The sequence below is a fragment of the Aythya fuligula genome, chromosome 24, assembly GCF_009819795.1.
Source record: "Aythya fuligula isolate bAytFul2 chromosome 24, bAytFul2.pri, whole genome shotgun sequence".
Classification (NCBI taxonomy): Eukaryota; Metazoa; Chordata; class Aves; order Anseriformes; family Anatidae; genus Aythya; species Aythya fuligula.
This window is the reverse complement of record NC_045582.1, coordinates 1728503-1746527: the sequence shown is the minus strand read 5'-3', so window position 1 is coordinate 1746527 and position 18025 is coordinate 1728503. Positions and strand designations below refer to the sequence as shown.

The 18025-nt window shown below is 58.6% G+C and overlaps 1 protein-coding gene across 2 annotated transcripts in view; it reads right to left on the bottom strand.

Annotated features, from left to right (window-relative positions):
* Window positions 1-18025, bottom strand: part of LASP1 (LIM and SH3 protein 1) — a 28659-nt gene that overhangs the window by 9550 nt on the left and 1084 nt on the right. The window contains exons 2-3 of one of the 2 annotated variants that reach the window (XM_032202839.1): window positions 15154-15248; window positions 2864-2948 (exon numbers count right to left, since the gene is read on the bottom strand). In XM_032202839.1, coding sequence (XP_032058730.1) covers window positions 2864-2948; window positions 15154-15248 — 180 coding nt within the window. Of the gene's footprint in view, window positions 1-2863; window positions 2949-15153; window positions 15249-18025 lie in introns of those variants that run through there. The other variant, XM_032202840.1, reaches the window with a different exon arrangement.

Sequence of the window (18025 nt, the reverse complement as noted above, 5' to 3'; positions counted from 1 at the left end):
CACCTGCGTGCAGAGCCCTTGCCTGCCCCAGCAGCGTTAGCCAGGATGCACTTTTGGGCTGGCATTTGAACCTCTCAGGTGGCATTTGAACCGGCAACCTGCAGCACAAAAGCCTCCCTGCGAGGCTGTCAGCACAGCACAGCCAGCAAGCTCTTCACAAACCTCTCCCAGTGTCAGCTAACAGCTCCAGTTTGCAGGGCTGAGCCCTGCTGCCTGTCCTGGAGGGGCTGGAGGTGACCTTCGCTGGTCCTGGAGGGTTTGCCCAGCTCCTGCAGTTACCACGGAGAGGCTGTCAGTGAAAGAGGAGCGGCTGCATTTTAGCTGGAGTGCTTCAAGAAACACAAAAACGTTTGCCTCTTGGAAAATAGGAGACTCCCTTTGTAGGCAGAACAAAGGCAGGGAGGAATTAAGATCTTATCTGGAGTGATTCAGGATCTCTCCTCCCTGGAGGGCTGAGGCAGTTTCCACCTGATTTGTCAGTGCCATCTCCCACTGTCACCTCCGTCCCTGTCCCCATCCCCTCCTCCTGGGCTGCCTGTGCCTGCTGCACAGCCTCCTCTGCCTCCTGCTCACACAAATCGTATTTTCAGCACATCCCCACGTGAGACCAGCACCGAAAAGGTGTGGTGCTGGTGTCTGAGGGGCTCCAACACCCTGCCTGCATCCCAGCCCCTCTGCAGTTCACTTGCAGCCAGGTTCCTGAGCCCTGCTCCTGCCTGTGGGGCTTTGCCAGGCAGGTCGAGGGGAGCAGGGCCAGCAGCTGGCACCTCCTCGAGTGCTCTGGCACCTCCTGCAGCCGTGTCTCAGCCCCTTGGCCCCGTGGCAGTGTCCCCAAGGAGCCCGTGCAGAGGGCTGTCCCCGTTACAGCGCTGTCGAGAGCCGTGCTCGGAGCTCTGCTGCACCTCCCACAAGGAACAGCAGTTGCCAAGCACTTGGGATCTTGAAGTTGGTGTAAAATGTCTGTTCCAGCTCCCTCCTTTAAAAGGGGCCATGCAGACGATGCACAGGAAGCCGCCGTGCTGGTCGGTGTCCTTTTGGTGCTGTGTAGGATGGGGATGCAGCTCCATCGGGGCTCCCCCTGCTCAGGGCACTGTCCCTGGAACCTCCCCTGCTCCCGGGCGGCTGCTCCAGTCGGGCACAGACGTCTGGGTCTCTGCACGGCTCCCCAGACACTTGGTTAACAGGGAAACGGGGTGAATAAGACCCTGCAACAACCTCACGGAGAGGACAGAAACCTAGTTTTGCTTCCAGCACAGCACGCACCGCAAGGAGCTGAAAGTCCCAGCGAGCTACAGAAAAGCCCCGGCAGAGCAGAGCACGCTCCCGCCCTCCCTGGGGTCTCCTTTAATAAGCAAGAACTAATGAAGAGCCTGAGTTCATTGTAAAAACAGCACTGGATACTCCAGAGCATTTGGTACAGCGTTATCTTGATTGTTACCATGGAAAAGCAGCCGTGTCCCCTTAGCAGCTCCGTGAAGCACAAAGCAAGCCCGGGGCTGAGCTCTGGCTCCCTGCTCGAGCCAAGCCGCGTTTGTGCAAGCCAGGAGCTGTTGGGCAACCCGCTCCGAGGAGCAGAGCTTGCCAAAGCAGAGGTTTCAAAACTCGGCGCTGGCTGTGTGGGCACTGCCAGCTCCGGCTGCTAACAGGTGAGGTCCCGATTTCCCCCCTCCTCCAGCAGGAAGCACGCCCGAGCAGTTTGCTTTTTTTTTTTTTTTCAGCTCCTGGCACTCCCAGGCTAATGGGGAAGAAAGGAAGGTCGCCGTGTCCTTCAGAGCACAGCCGGGAGAGGAACGCGCCGATCCCAGATGTCTGCTCACCCTGAGCCCACCGCCAGGGCAAATCCTGTGCTGTGCACCCTCCGTCCGGACCTTCCGTGGACCGGCACTGCTGGCACACCGAGCTGAGCCAACACGCCTTGCTGACAGCTCTCCGGGCAGTCTTTTTGCCCCTTCCCATTGAAGGAAAAATAATTAAATGGATTCCCAGAACGGTTGCCACATCCTGTGTTCTCCTCAGAGACTGTGACTCAAGCCAGAATTGCCCCCGGATGCGTTTTCTTCCACTGCAGCGCACTCCGAGCACACATCTGCAGCTGTACAACAAAGCTCACGACCACAGCTCAGGACCACGTCGGGTGCTTTGGGCTCAGCCGTGCCCCATGAACACCAATTCTTGGTGCAGTGAAGTCTCACAAAGAGAGGCCATCCACCAAGACCGCCTGTCCTGTGCTTTTTGCCCTTCCAAGGCACAAAGCTTCTTCGCAGCAGCATCACTCACAGCTCCCTCTCATATCCTCAGTGCCCTGGAGCAGGCAGGAAAGCAGATTGCTCCTGCACCCCCCAAGAGCCGAGCAGCTCCCCCTGCACCACCAGAAGTTATCAGGGCAAGCACCCAGCCCAGAGCCATGCGTCAGGGCTGGGGACTTCTGCTGACCCAGGGACACCTCGAGGGTACAGAGCAGGACGCGCCTGGACAACACCCCTCTCAGACAGGCTCCTCTCTTCCCTCTGGAGAAAGAGATCTTGGTCTGTGCCAGTCCTTATCCCTTCTATCTGTTTATTTCTGCTTGCCAACGCTTTTCCAGCCCTACAACACCTGGGTTTACCTGAAATACTCGCCTACAGAGCCTGTCCAGATGAGGCCATTTGCCATTTCACCTGATTGCATTGCTGGGTGCCAAGAGGGAAAAAAAAACAACAGTGCAAGACATGGACGTGACCAGGAGAGGCAGACCGTGGGCCGGACCCTTCCCACCACCAGGGACAAACAGAACAGCAAAAGCTCAGACGTGTGAGACACGAGAAGAGGAGCCCAGCCCCAAAATTGCTGTGCAAGGGCGTTGGGGAAGCACCAGCGCGCTCACCTGGCTCTGCAGCTCGCTCTGCTGCTTCAGGCGCAGGTTCTCGGGAGTGTCTGCCACCATGGTGAAGGACTGCTTCGGGTAGTGTCTGGGGAGGGAAAGCAGATCGTTAAAGCAGATCGTTAACCCACGGTGCTCCTGGAGGCCACCTCCACCCCCCTGACCCCATGAGAGCTCTAACACGGGGTCACGGCCACGGGACAGTGGCGATGCCACCGGGTGTGCTGCCCTGCACCCCGAAGCAGGCACGTTTCTCATGATAACTGCAGCTAAAGTCCATCAGCAGCTTTATCAGGGAAAGGGGAAGGGGAGGATTTCCTCCCCTGCAGAGGGGGATGGCTTTCCAGGGCTGTACCCGTCTGGTTTCTGGACAGACCTTAGCACATCTCCATCGAGACCTTCAATTTTTCATTAAACAGTCCTCAGGGTAACATCAGGCCAAGTAAATGCTACGAACGCCCTGGTTTTACAACAAGACTTTGCTTCTGCTTCACCATTTCTGTCAGGAAGGGTCAGAGGGAGGAGGGTGACTCTTCACTTGCTGATTTTACCCAAGTCTCAGCCACGCAGACCTCACATCACGGCCTGCTGACTGCAGAGCATCACAGCCCCGGCATAAACCATGTCAGCACAACCGTGCCTGTCCCGGGGGCACGGGCTGTGCTTCTTATCTACTCCAGTTCTGCGTGCTCGGGGAACGCTCAGGGCATGCCTGAAATGGGAGCAGGAGGCAGGAGACCTCCGCCGCGGCCTGGCTGCGAGCCCAGCAGCGATTATTCTGAAGCGCCACGGAGCAGTTTCTGAAGAGCAGACACAGCCCTTGCTGCGGACATAAATCAGCAGTTGGAAGAACTCAGGGGCTGGCAGAAAGCAAAATATCTGATCCCAACGCTGGAGGTTGCTACGAGGCCCCTCCGAGCAGATTGGGAACCTTCACGTGGCCACCTCCAGACCCCCAGGAGGTGTGGAAAAAAAAGCAGGAGGCAAAGCAGTGCTGCAAGAGGGGGTGTTCAGTGGGTGAAATCCCTCATTGGGCTTGGAAAGAGCCTGGCAGCAGGCTCTGAGAGGCAGCAGTGACAGCAGGATGCTTCGGCACGAGTGTCCTGGTGCTGGTCCTGCCCTTGGGGTGAGGCACACCACAGGATGCCCTCTCCCCACCGTCCTGCCCCATGCACAGCCCACGAGCGGCACAGAGGAAGCTTTACAGCACAGGAACACCCGCAGGATGCTGAGTGCTGGCCGCCCCCATGTCAAGCTCCGTGCACCAAGCCCCCCGGGAAGTGCCCACGGAGGAAACCCGACGCTGAACGGATGGAAACTGCTCTCATGGGATGGAAAGGAAACCAAAGACGTCCCACGGCAGCACTTAGGGTTTGTAACTCAAGTAGCAGAGAGCAAGGAGGGGGAAAACGGCCTTCACAAAGGGCCGGAGGTTTCCCTTTTGCACGATTTAAAGCAGGACTCCCGGCGTGGTGGCACAGAAAGGGTTTTAGGAAGCCAGTTCCTAGCACAGCGCCGTGGCTTTGAGGCACAGGCCGCAGCAGCCCTGGGTCGTGTTTACCACAGAGCTGTGTTTCAACCTGGTTTCACTTTCAAACATGCAAGAACTGGGCCAGAATCTCCTGAAAAGGGCAACCGAGCCATCGCCCACCACAGCGGCTCCTTGGGGCGACAGAGGCCTGCGGCTCCTCGCGGCGGGGCACGGTGCCTGGCTCCCCACGGGGGTTTGAAGGCTTTTAGCACGGTGCTGACCCCAGTCTCAGGGCTGTAACCCAGCCTGGGCAGCCTCCAGGTCCCACATCTCCACCAGTACAACCCAACTGGTGCCTGAACCAAGCTCTGCAGGGTTATGGAAGCTCCAGGAGCCACGGCTCCTGCCCCTTCCCAGGCCATGAGACGTTTTGTGGGTCTCAGGCCCTCGGGCTGCACTCTGGGAGCTTGTGTGCTGCAGCGTTAGCAATCAGCTATTTACAGAATCAGCATTAGCACCTCTGTCTGAGGCTAACCAAAATGTGGCCAGCTGAGGGTAAGTTAGCAGAAAGCCGGCTGCAGGGGGAGGAATCTGTCTGAAAACTGCTGGCCTCCGAGCAGGGCAGCAGCAGACACAGCCACAGACCTGCAAGAGCAGCACACACCTCATAAAGCAGCAATGCAGGAAGCTCGAGAATAAAAATAGACTCCTCCTGAGCCTCGCTGAAAAAATAAAGAGAACCCTCCATGTGCACACAGAAACCAAGCAGATGCAGATGTGGTTTGCAGAAAGGGGAAAAGACAACTCAGCAAGCAGCAGCTCGCTGCCTGCCCCCCTCTCCCCAGCCCTGCAGCGTCTGGGATAGCAGGGGACAGACCTGGGCAGCCTCCAAAAACACAGCACCACGGCAGCCCGGCTGTCCTGCTGGCCTCGGCGAGGACCCAGCCAGCCCCCACCGAGCACCGTGAGGCCGGACCCGTGCCAAGTGAGCCCAAAGCAACCCTAACACAGCCCCCCGCAGACGTCTGGCGACGGGAGAGACCGAAAAGCACAAGAAGCAGCTTTAGACAGCAGATCACCGACTGCTTCGAGGATATACTTTAATCTCTGTTTAGATTAATCTGATTAGAGGGGATATAATACCGTGTGCTGGGGCTCCGTTCCCCACTACTGCTGGGAACTGCCACGGGAAGGCTTCACGCCGGGGTACGGTGTCAGGGCACAGACCTCTCCACGCTGCTTCCTGGGGAAATTTCGGCCTTGAGACTCCAGTAACAATAAAATCTGATCCTCCACGAGGGCCCAGTGCTCACCAGGAACAACGGACACCGCAGAACCGGGTGTGTTTTTGCCATTTACTTAAGTGCTCACGTGGAAACGGAGCTCTTGCCGTTCTGGTCATCGCTTCTGCTCTCCCAGCAGCTAAAGCAAGCGGCGCAAACATCGGGGTGGGTGCTGCCCGGACCCACCCAAAGGCCCTGCTACGACCACTGCTCAGAGCTGCACCCATGGACCACATTTTAGAAGCAACAAATCAACCTCAGACGCGTTGGGACCAAATCCACGCCAGCTGCTGTCTGCTGCTAAGGGATGAGCAGCCTGGGGGGCTGAAAAGGAAGGGGGGTGCCTGCGTACACGGCACCAGCCTGTGGTTAGCCAGCTCCTTGGCATAAAGGCTGCTGCAGTTGCAGCAGTCACTGGGTGTAATGCTTGCAATACCTTGAAGAGATGGCATCGAGGGGAACGGGCCTTGGACCAGGGCACAGAGACAGCAGAAAGCTGTTTTTGTAACCTTACGGTGCTGGGGGAGGCTGCGCTCACCTCGCTGCTGTGGGAAGGAGGAGAGGCAACGAGCAGCAAACCTGCACGTGTGTGCAGTGCCGGGTGCCACCAGGCAGCTGCTGAGGGAGCCAGGGCTTAGTGACCAGCAGTGCCAACCCCGTAAGGGCACTGTCTGGGCTCACGGGGCACCGGGGGACAGGGAGAGCCTCAGCTCGTTTCACCCAAGTTACTCACGTCCTGCAGCCCTCGCCTGGGTTTCTTGGAAGTCACCGCCTGACTCACACCGAGGTCAAAGAGAACAAAGCCACTTTTTAAGCACGAATGCAGCTAAACCCCTAACACCCTCCCCGATGGCTAATTCTCCATTTGGCAAACGAGGTCTTGATGCCAGCAGGGCATCGGATCAGCCCCAGATCTGCCGTGGGATGGAGCCACAGGCTGTCAGCACCGCCAGACAGTGGCACGGAGCTGCACAGCTCCCATGAAGGGCACACACGGTTCCAGTTGTGCACACCAGCGAGCCCGAGCTGCATTTACGGCTCAGCCACGGCCCACGAGCTGCGTGCTGGCTGCTGGTGCTGCGAGCCTAAATCATCCCATTCCCATGGCAACCGCATCCGATGCTCCGGGCATGCCAATATCGCTCCGAAGGCGAGTCCGAGCAGCAGCCTCCAGGGCAGGAGGAGGGAAGCCCCAGTCACTGCAAGGGCTGGGCACCAAGTGACACAAATCCATCCCTGCGGAGCTCAGAGAAACCAAAAAGCCACAGCTGTAGGGCAAAAAAAAAATAAAAAAATCAATCAATCTTCTGCAAGACAGCCAACAGTGCTGCTGCTTCTTGCATTTCCAGGAGCGCTGTGCCCACAGCAGTCTGTGCCCTGCTGCAGGGCCTGGGGAGGGAGAGGAAGAGATAGGCACAGCCCGCATGGACTACGCCAGAATGAGGTTTCCTCCTCTGTCAGTGAGATTTTGAGGAACCCTCCCAAGGCTTGGGGCAGCCTTGAGCCCCTACAGACTGCTGTGGGGAGGCAGCAGCGACCTGTCCATGCGAGGCATGGGAAGGAACGCACGCGTTGAACCATTTCCCTGAATATTAGGCATCGTTTTTCCCCAGAGCATGGCTCATGAGATCTGCCGGGTAAAGGAAAAGCATTTCAGTCCTCTGGGAATTTCAGGCCAGGAGCTGCTGATTCAGGAGCGGTGACGGCCCCCCCCGCCAAAGCCAGCGCTTCCCACTGCTCAGCCAGCACAAACACAGCCGCCCATATCCCCGCAACACGCTGGGAGAAGGGAAAGCCATCTCATATGCATGAGAATCAGCCCCAGAAATAGTCGGCAGTAAATTAAATCTTAATGAGAAAGCACCAAACGAGTTGCCTTGGGTTCGGGGAGAGCGCGGGAGGCAGCGGGCGCGTGGGAACCGGGCGCCTGCTCCCCTGGGATCCACGGGACTGGTGCTGAGGATGGGACTGGACCGGTCCTGTCCTCCCCAGGGGGGTGGTCTCACGCTGTCCTGCTTCTCCCCCTCCCCATCACCAGGCCCAAAAGGAGGGAGCAGAGCGGGGGGGCTCCTTGCTGCCCTCCCCTAGGCGCCACCAACACGTCACCGCTCAGCCTGCCTCCAGGCGTGCACCAAAGGCGCATCCTCACGAGCAGGGACCAGCGAGGAAGGCACAAAATGGCTTTCAAAAAAAATAAAATAAATAAATAAATAAAAAAAAAAACAGGAACCAGGGGGAATTTCAGCAGCCCCAACGCCACCGGGCTCGGTGCCGCACGGAGGTTGCCGAGTCCTTGACGGAGGCGGCTTCTTGCCAGCCGCTGCAGGAGCTCGCCCAGCTGCTGCCAACAGCTCCACGCCAGCACCACCACGTTCACGTCCTCCTCCAACACGTGCACGCCCGCCCCAACGCCCTTTGCTCCTCGCCTCTTCCCCAGAAGCTCATTCCCGAAGTTAAGCCAGCAGGCAGTGAAGCACGCGAGGAGCAAAAGTCACTCGAATCGACGCTGCAGCCAAGGTGACTGAGCCCTGAAGGGCCAGCAGAAAAACCCTCCAGGGCTCCAGGGCCTCTGAACACGACAATCAGACAAACCCAGTAGCCTTTCCAGAACAAATGGGGGCCAGGAAGAAACCACCACGGGAGCTAACGCAGAGGTGCCCGGCTGGCACAACCACAGCACCTGGTTTTTGCTCCTGGTTTGGCACAAGCAGGGGGCTGCTCTCCCTGCCCGAGGCTGCAGGTGCACAGGGAGGGGATGAAGCAACCGAGCCCCTGGTGAAGTCCTCCCAGCTCTGCCACGAGGCATTTTGTGCTGCATGGTTAAATCAGGTCAGGGGAGCCTTTGCGAGCCAGATCGAGCCGTCTGGCTCCTGCATTAGGGGCTGCTTGGGTGCGTTAGCTCCAAGGCACCTGGAAGCTCACCCCGCTGGTTGCAGCGGCTGTAGGATTACCATGGGATAAGGGTCCGTCTGCTCAGCAGCCCTCCCCCAGCTGGCTTTGCCATCTCTCCCCTGCCACTACAAGGTCCTCGTGCAGCCCGGGGAGACACAAAGCTCCCCTGGTTCTTCCCGAGAACCCCCCCAAAGAGCTGCACGAGCGAAGGCAGGGCTGAGCCAGGGAGCTCCTGGTGCAAGCACACCGGGCACAGCCTTTCCCACGCACTGACCAGCTCCAGCCCTGGCTTCCCGTGACCCCGAGGCAGAAAACCCCGTCAGCAGCTTCCCCTTCCTGCACCCAGCACAGCGATGGGTGTGCCAGCGACCTCAGCTCCGGACCGGTGCAAAATTTGGGCTGCTGGCGTCCCCACCACATCCCAGTGCCCGGGAGCAGCCGCCCCTAAAAGCTGCCCTCCCTGAGAAGCTCTGCTCTGCTCCCTCCCTGCCAGCCAAAAAAAAAGTGGCAGGGCTCAAGCCTGGGGAGCTTCTTGGGAGCTGAGAAGCAGAGAGAAACTTCTCCAATTAAAACACCAAAGGACACAGCTGCAGGACCTCATAAGCAGCGCTCTGGTTGTGCACAGTGCTCGACCACGAGCCCCCCCGGGTCTGAGAGCTTTGGGACACGGTTGTGCCACCTCCAGCAGCACTCAGACGTGTGTTTGGCCCCGCAGGGTGAGCAGGAGATGGCTGGGTGTCTACAAGAGCCTCCCTAGCTCCAAGAGCTGCTTTGTGGCTTGTGTTCAAGCGCAGGCACCACGCAAGAGCCCTCGGCAGACGTGCCGGGTGCTGCCCTGGGTGAGGCCGTGCAGCCCCTTCCCCACCCACAGACCTGCCCCCCCCCGGGGGCCACGGCCGCCTCCGTGCAGCTGCCTCGAGGTTTTGGGAAAGAAGAGTTAAACAAAGGAAGTAATAGACCCTGCCTTGCCAGAACGCTCTAAGTTCACATCCTGCCTTTCAAAGACTCGCCGATTCCTGGGGACGAGCTTAAAAAAAAATATATAAACTTTTTCTTTTTTTTTTTTTTTTTTTTTTTTAAAAAAAAGCAGCACCATGCCACTTCGCAGAAGGCTTGCAAACATCCCACCCATGAAAGAGAAAGGCGGCGCGGGGAGATTTCGGTTCCTCCCAGCACTTTCAGGGAGAGGCTGCCAAAATGGCTGGGTCCAGCTCTCCACGTGTGCAGCCGCCGCCTCCCCCCCAGCATCTGCTCGCAGCCTGCCCGAGGCGGGTGTGCGAGCTCAGCGCCACCCCACAGGGCTCTGCTGCTCCCATTCCCACCGTCCAGCTGCCAGGATGGGGGAGGCAGAAGGAAAAAAAAACAAAAAACAAAAAACCCTCGCCCCCAGCTCCCCTCGGCTGGCCGGGTGCTGAGCAGGGCGCCCAGGGGCTCTGCCAGCAGGTAGCAGAGGGTGCTGCAGAGCAGAAGGGAAAGCAGCCTGCTTCAGGAACCTGCTTCGAGCCACGAGGGAAAGGTTTCAAGTGAAAGCAGCAGCACACGGGGAAGCCAGCGGTCACTTTTGGAATCGGCCCCGCTCACCACGCTGCCCCCGTCCCGTCCCCGAGCCCCCAAAACAGAGCGGTGCCTGTCCAACCCCCCCCCACACACACACACTACAGACAGGGCTCAGAGGAGCTGTTTATGGGAACGGGGCAGGCGTCACAACGGTGCTGTGTTTTTCCACAAGGTTTTTTGGCCCCAGGCGTGGATAAATAAGTTCAGATAAATAAGATCAGGGAAGTCAACAGCCAGCCACAGCCGCCCCCACCCCACGTGGCGAGGTCTGTGCCAGGCAGACCTTGGTGCAGCCTCAACCAAAACCCCCCCGGGGCTCTGTGGGTGCTGCCCCCTGCCCAGGGCAGGGCAAGGGGCTCTGCTTGAGCCCCCCAATGTGGGGTGAGCTGCGTTGCTGCTGCTGGGGGCACGGGGAAGCCGCCTGGGTTCTGCTGCCATGAGCGGGGAGACGGCGCTTGCTGCACGAGCAGGAGGACCCCGGATCACAGATGCCCTGAGCAAGGGGATCATGTTCCTCGGAGAACAAGCTCACCTGCCATCTGCTTTGCCCTAAACAACACGGCAGCGTCCTATTGACACTGCTCCTACCTGAGCTGGAGCATATCTCCCCCCCCTCCAGGCTCCAGGAGGCAGGGAGCCCACGTTCACCAGGTGGTGACAATGCCCTGGGATCTATTGAGAAGCAATCGGCAAGGCAGGGGGAGCCAGGAGGCACCGTGGGGTCTGCCCCCAGCTCCTGCTTCTGCAGAGGGTTTTGTGCACGGGGACATCGCTGTTTGATGTGAGCAAGGCAGGCACCGGCCACGGAGGAGGCACCAGCAGAGGATGGGGTGGGGGGAAGGTAGCAGAGCCCCTGGGGAGGGATTTTGGGTTTCCACCAACTGACCAGGAAGCCTGGAGCAATAGCACCAGCTGCCAGAGGTCCCTGCATCGATCCCAAGTACACAGAGAGCACCTGGAGTCAGCTGCCCTTCCTAAATACTCCAGAAAGCAGACATCACACCCCAAAGGGGACAGATTTTGCACCCCAAAGAGGATTCACCAACATTTGCACCGGGAGCCCCCCCTCTCCCCAAGTCCTGGAGGCACCAGGACAACGCGCGGTGCCTGCTCGGAGCCCCACGGCGCACAAAGTGTGCGAGCCCAGACAGAAAGCCAGTTATTCTCATCCCGAAACTCGGCACAAATAAAGCGTCGGACAAACACCTGGACCGCGTCCCAGCAGCACAGTTGTTCCTCTTTCCCTTCCTGCACCCCCCCTCCCTTAAACTCGGAGGATCACTTATTAGTGTGGTAGGCTGCTACCAGATGGAGCGGCGAGGAGTGCCAAGAACAGATCCCTGGCTCGCTGGGGAACTTGGAGCAGCTCTGCCCACCGCTCGCTAACTTTTTCCAAGCGAGAAGCGAGCCCCAGAGGTATCGGGAAGCTCGCTCCAAATGGAAAGGCCAGGATCGAGTTACTGGGGAGAAATCTGCCGGGGAGGCTCCTCAGGTCGCCACCAGGAGTTTGGGCTCGTGCCCGAGCGATGCTCCTCGCTAGGTGAGCCGGGGGCTGGCAACGAGGCAAATCAACCCCACGGCCCCAATCCCCTCGTTGTGGCCCCACGGCCCCGATCCCTCCAGGACACGCTCGGCACGAGGAGGACAGCCACCGCCGGGTGTGGTTTATTGCAGGGAAAGGCATCTCCTCGCCGAGGAGACGCTGAAGTCACGCAAGCACAGCAGATGGAGGGAACGGGGACCCTGCTGACACACCTACGTGAGATATTTCTGGCAGCCTCGCGTTGCCTTTAGCCCCTTTGTGAGGAGAGGGGGGGGAAAATAAAAAAAATAATAATAAAAAAAAAGCAGTTTTCCCCTTCCCCTGCCAACGAGGGGAGCAGCACAGCGCCTGCCTGCAGGGTTCTGCCCCAGATAGTGAGTGGGGCTAGGTGGAGGTGAGCAGGGTCTGGCCAGCAGCACGTGGCTGTGCGAGCCCCAGCAGAGGATGCCGGAGCTGTGCCAGGCTCCCAGGGGGCAGGGGAAGGCCACTTGCTCCCTGCCCACCCAAAATTCACACCCAGCCCCTCCGGCCAGCCCCATTTCAGCGGCAGGATGCCAGCACGGAGACGCATCCAGAGCGATTGCTTTAAGTCCAGCAGGAATTCGTGGGAGCCCAGAGCTCTGCCATGAAGTCCTGCCTTGTCTAGACGTCCTCTGGAGGGAGATGAGCAGAGCAACCTCGTCACCGGGCACAGCAGAGGAACCTCCCCTGCCTCCACAGGACAGCAGCCTGGTGCCCGCAGCTGCAGATTTTTAAATCCTGTATGTATTGCTGCAGAAATTACATCCTGTATATGATGTGTATTTGGGAGCAGCCGGTCCCCTGGACACCCACACAGTCTCCCCTCCACTCTCAGAGGCCTCGCGCTATCTGCACACAGCCCCACCTTGATCCAGAAAGAGGTGGAGGCAGAGGAACTCACATTAAAAGATGAGCCCAGCCTCAAATGCTGCTTCCAGGGAGCAGCCAGGCACCCCAGTACCCAGCTGAAGCCACAAGGGGAAGGCTGAGGACCTGCTCACATCCACCAGAGCTCCCCGAGGGCACGGGGAGCTACCAGCCACCTCCCTGAAAGGCAGCACACAGATTTACTGCTGGGGCAGCGTCACACGGGGAGGAAGCCCAGCCCTCTTCCTCCTGCTCTCTTGAAGAAAGAAACTTTGGAATTTGGCAGCCGGCCACAGCTCGAACAGAGGAGACCCTGTGCTAGGGCACGTTCAGAAGAACAGCCTCCTCCCGGCCAGCACTAACGTTGCTTTTCCCCCCTCTCACTGCTGCTTGGGGACAGAAGATGTCGCCCCCCAGCCCCTGTGGGAAGGATGAGACCCTCGGGGGCAGCTCCGGGTTCACCTTGCCCAGCCCTTTCTTCCTCCCCAAGATATTCAAGGCCACCACAGGTCCCGGCTGGAGGGGCTGGGTGGGAACAAGCCCTGTCCCTGCAGCTCCCTGCACCCTGCTATGGGTGCTGACCCCATGCAGCCCCCAGCCCGGGGGGCGAGGGCCGTGCCAGGAGACCCCAGCTCCTCTCAGTTCCCTCCACGGCCAGGCACAGCCACGCCAAGCAGGAAAAAGAGATCCAAAGGCAGATTTCCATGCGCCATCTGAGCACCTTGGGGGTAGCGGCGAGCCAGGCAGCTCCGGAGGGAGGCTGCTGAAGGGTTAAGGCAGCGAGCGGCATCAAAGGGAGCTCTGAGCAGAGGGGGGTGAGAAGCTGAGATGGGTCGGGGTTGCGCAGACTCCTTGGAATCTCAGGAATTTCCCATTATTATCCCACTTCCCTTGCAGCAGCGTGGAGGGAGAAAGCACTGGAGGGACCCCAGTGCCGTGCCTGTGGCCAGGCTCAGAGCTGCCTGCGCTGGCCTCGGGGCGCAGGGGAGGACAAGGAGGAGAGCTCGGGGGGCTCAGCTCCTGCACAGACCTGCTGGTCGCTGCAAACCAAGGCCCCCCAAGCTCTCAGATCCCAGCACAGCAGATCTGGGGACCCGCAGAGCCACAGAACAGGCGCTGGGGAGCCCCAGCAGCTCAGTCCCCCCCTCACCGTGCCATCACTGCAGGGGTTTTCCTTCCACCTTTAAGGCAGGAGTTCTGAGCTGGTGCCAGGGGCCCCCACTACAAGATAATGAGGGTTATTTGCTGCTTCTCACACCACTGCCACTTGAGGTAGGGTCCCAGGACACAGCATTACCAGCAGATTTGGACGCTGCATGCCTCACCCCATCCAGTTTGCCCACCAGGGACGGGTCACAGCCACCACGAGCACGTGGTGCCAGCAGTAACCGAGCTGAAGGGGAAGTTTTTCTGCCAGAGCACCATTGGTTGGTGAACTTATGGCTTCTCCTTTCCATTCTTAGACATTAAGATGATTAATACCCATCTTACAAGGATGTTGTCAGGATTACAGTTTTTAAAGCACTCCGCGAACGGAACCTGCTGTACGAGAGCTTAGTGTCACATTATCTAATTTTCCTTCTCAGGCCTGTTAATATATAAGAAGCTGCTACAAAAACCTTACTGCAGAGGTGCTTCACCCACATTAACATGCACAGCAAGCACACTTTTACTTACCTACGGGCTGAGCAGGGACTAGCTGCCATGACCCAGCCCCAGGAACCCAGAGAGCTATCGCTGTTGGACTTCAACACACGAGCACGCTGGGTTACCACTTAAATCTCCTGACTCCAGTGATCATCCACTGCAGAGGAACTGACTAAGGAGAACTTTAAAAACCCGACACAAAGGCAGCATTGATGTTTTTATGCAAAGCTTCCTGCCTAAACAAACGGCGCGCTGCACATCCCATTTAAGACCTCCTCGAGTGAAAAACCAGCCTCAGAAGGGAGCGCTGGCTTGGAGTCACCCCTTAGAGCTCAGAAAGTCTTTGTCAGCGCTACCACGCACAGCCAAGGGTCTTCTCTTGAGAAGAAAAAACAATCATGGGGACCAGCAAGCACCAAAGAGAAGCAGGGAGCTGAGGAGCGGTGCAGCCAGACACTCGTGCTGCTCCTGCCCCACATGCTGCTCCCAGGGCACGTGGCAGCAGGCGAGGGTGAAGGCACTGGGCTGTCACCCCCCACAGGCTGCAGTGACACCCCCGTGCCCCATTTCTCTGTCCCCAGGCACCTGCATTCAGCTGGGGGCACAAGCACCTTCTCGTTTCCTCCCCCTTTCCAGGGATGGAGGCTCACAGGTTAAGAGCAACTCCATGGAAATGCCTGCCTGCATCTGAATTTTATCCACCCTTGGTCTGGAACTCAGAGCAGAGGCCATCGGCTGGCATTTCTGGTGGTAAAGGTAGCTTAACGGGGCTTTAACCAGCCTGTGTCACCCCATCAAACCATCCTGCATCCCTCTGCAGTCAGAGCTTCATCTGTACTTCCAGGAAACGCTGCAGAGCAGTGGGGAAAGACCCCTCCTGCCGAGCGAGGTCAGGACTCCCCGTGCCCCACATTTCAGGGCATTAAGCCCAGTGTTTGAGAGGGAGGAGGGTCCAGCAACCCCCTCAGCACCCCCAGACCCAGCACAGCCCCAGGAGGCAGTGGATACTCACGCGTTGCAATACGGCTTCTTCTCGTAGCCCTTGTAGTTTTTCATGTTTAGGGTCATCTTGCAGATCTCGCAGTGGAAACATGCTTTATGCCAGAACTGCAAACAGATGAGAGAAGCATTAGCACGAGCGACTTGCTGTTCCGATGGGACAATTCAAACTCAGGGGCTCCTTCAGCTGAGATAGCGCTGACATCCCTGACCCCAGCAAGACCCAGGGATTGACAATTCTCTTACCAGTTTAGGACAAAGCAAATCCCCCCCTCTGCCAACATGTCTTATCTCAACAGGGCAGCAACACGTATGGCTTAGCATTACAGCAGCACGCTGCCTTATCTCCAGATCGGGAATTCACTGGGCTAGGCCAAATCCAAGAAGGGAGACCGTCAGCAGAGTTAACAGCTGTGGTTCGCAGGCTTCAAAGTTACCGCTTTGGGTTTTTCTGCTGATGTGAGCCAAGAGATAGCCAGAAGAGCAGGTCAGGTGAGGCTGCACAGAGATGCTGAGCCAAGGAAATGAAGATAGCGAAGGAAAGGTTCTCGTGAGAAGCAGGGGGACCAACGCAGGTGTCCCAAAGGTCCTCATCACCCTCCTGTGGGCTCAGTGGCTCACCCCAGCCCTCGCAGCCCCCCTGAGATGCTGGGTGACCCCACGCACGTCTCCCCAGGCAATAAGGTATTTGCCAGGCACCCCATGGGGAGAGCAGGCTGGGTCAGGAACAGGTTGAGTTCAGGAAAAGAGACTGGCAAGCAAGGAAAGGTGGTTTCTAAAGCAAAGCAGGCCTAGGGTTGTGTCACATCGCAGGTGAGGGAGCCACCACCAAACCAACATTACGTACAGATTACCAGAAGTGTAAAAAGGAAGAAGAAAGAGGAGGAGTTTTAATGAAAAAAGGAGGATGCTGTAGCACAGGAAAAACACAAAAACACAGCAGATGAGATGGGAGAGCCCGGTGAGACCCGCTCAGAGCTGCTTCATCAGGGAGCTCGGGGAGACAGCCAGGGCTCTGAGTCAGGCTACGCTCAGCACACACTGAGAACAGCTGGCAGCAGCTGCTGCGCTTTCCACCTTCAGCTTTTTCCACCCTCCAGCTTCTCAAAAGTCGTTTTCCAGCGCCAGCTGGGCGCTCTGCACAGAGCCCAGCCGAAGCCCTTGTGCCACCTAAGCCCAGGTACCACACCCCGAGCACAAACACGGCCGCGCTGGCGGGCGATGACTCAGCCGAGCAGGACAATTTGCTGCCTCGTTTCAGTTGCTCAGAGCAACATATTTGTTCTTTTCCTCCAGTCACACGAGTTCCTCCACAGCCTGCTGCTAGAGGGGCTCTCGCTGCGTCGCTCTGTGCCAGCACCTTGCCCCTAGCTCGCATCCAGCCCCCAGGGGATTTTTCTTCCCCCTCCTCTCCAGGCTTTTGGACTGGACAGAGAAATCAACAGCTGCGTCCCCAGAGTTTTTGAGGCCTCTGGAAAGTTGCAGCCTTTCAGCTGTGTTATTGCCACCCCACAGGCAGCTCAGGGCCCTTCGAAGGCTGGGCCCTGAAGAGGCTGGGGTGCCCAGAGACCCCCCCAACCTCTGAGCCTCGCTGCCTCTGAATTATCTCACCCCTAACAGCATCACCACAGGGTCCAGGAACCTCAACCAGCCCCGACGAGGAGGCTGAAGGGCTGCTGCAGCCAGCACAAGACCAGCACCCACAGAGGCTTCCCCTCCACCACCGCAGAGAAGGGGGACAAGCTTCAGAGAGCTTTCTGCAGGAGCATCGCCCCCTGCGCTTCCAAATCCAAGCTTAAAATGCTCGGAGCACCTGGAGCAGGCCCCAGGTACGACCACACAGCTCGCCGTGCCCGCAGGCTGGGCTCCACCAGCACCAACCCGCTGCCATCTAGGCCAGGCGCTCTCCGGGCACGCAGAGCTTTGAGCACCGCCACTTGTGGCAGATAAGGGACAGGGCTCACAGCCAGGGTGTCCTGCACCCATTTCGCAGTCCTGCACCCATTTCGTAGCTCGTGCTGCAGCTGCAGAGCATCCTCCCGGCAGCCAAACCACAGCAGCACACCCGGGAGCAAGCTCAGGAGCCGGCACCACCCGAGAGGCAGAGGATTAAGACGCCATCAGGAGAGACTAACGGGGCTGGGGACACTCCTAACGAGGTTTTCGTAATGAGGTTTCACACATTAAGGGCAAAGTCTGGTTTCTGCTTGGTTTAAAGTCACCCAGCACAGCACCCGGTGGTGGGATGGGGTGCGGGGAAAAAGGACGGGCACTGCCCGGTGCCCGCACGGGGCCTTCGCCCCTCGCAGGGTGTCGACATCGGAAGGGGAGAGGCAGAACTTCGCCCCACGCAGCCTCCCTTCGGCTGCCGCTTTTCTAAAGCCCAGCAGAGAAGCAACTTTTTCCGCATTTGCTGCGAGCCTGAGAGGAGAAGCTGGGAGCTGCCCTTCCTGATCTCGCTACCAGGACGCCGGGGAGAAAATCAAACAACATCTGCCCGTCACACACACCAGCAGAGGCAGGGAAAGCCTCCGTGCAGCCTTGCACACCTCTCCTCCCAGGAGCCCTTCGCGCCTGCTGCCTTGGGTCCAACTCCAGCCTTGTGCAAACAGCCCCGGAGCTGCCCTTCAGACTTTGCTCGGGGCACAGCGAAGCAAGGGGGACATCCAACCTAATAAAACTGCTTGTCCTGGGCTCTCATGGGAGGCAGCCGGGCTTTTCGGCAGCCAGGGGTGCCCCGGGAAGGATTAACGAGGAGCTGCTTTGTTAGGGGGTGCTGTACGTCAGGAGGGGACTCGGAACAGAGGCCCCAAAAGCAGGGGGTGACTGCTACAGCTGGCTGCTTGCCCCCAAAAAAGCTAGAATACGTGGAACGAGGACACGGT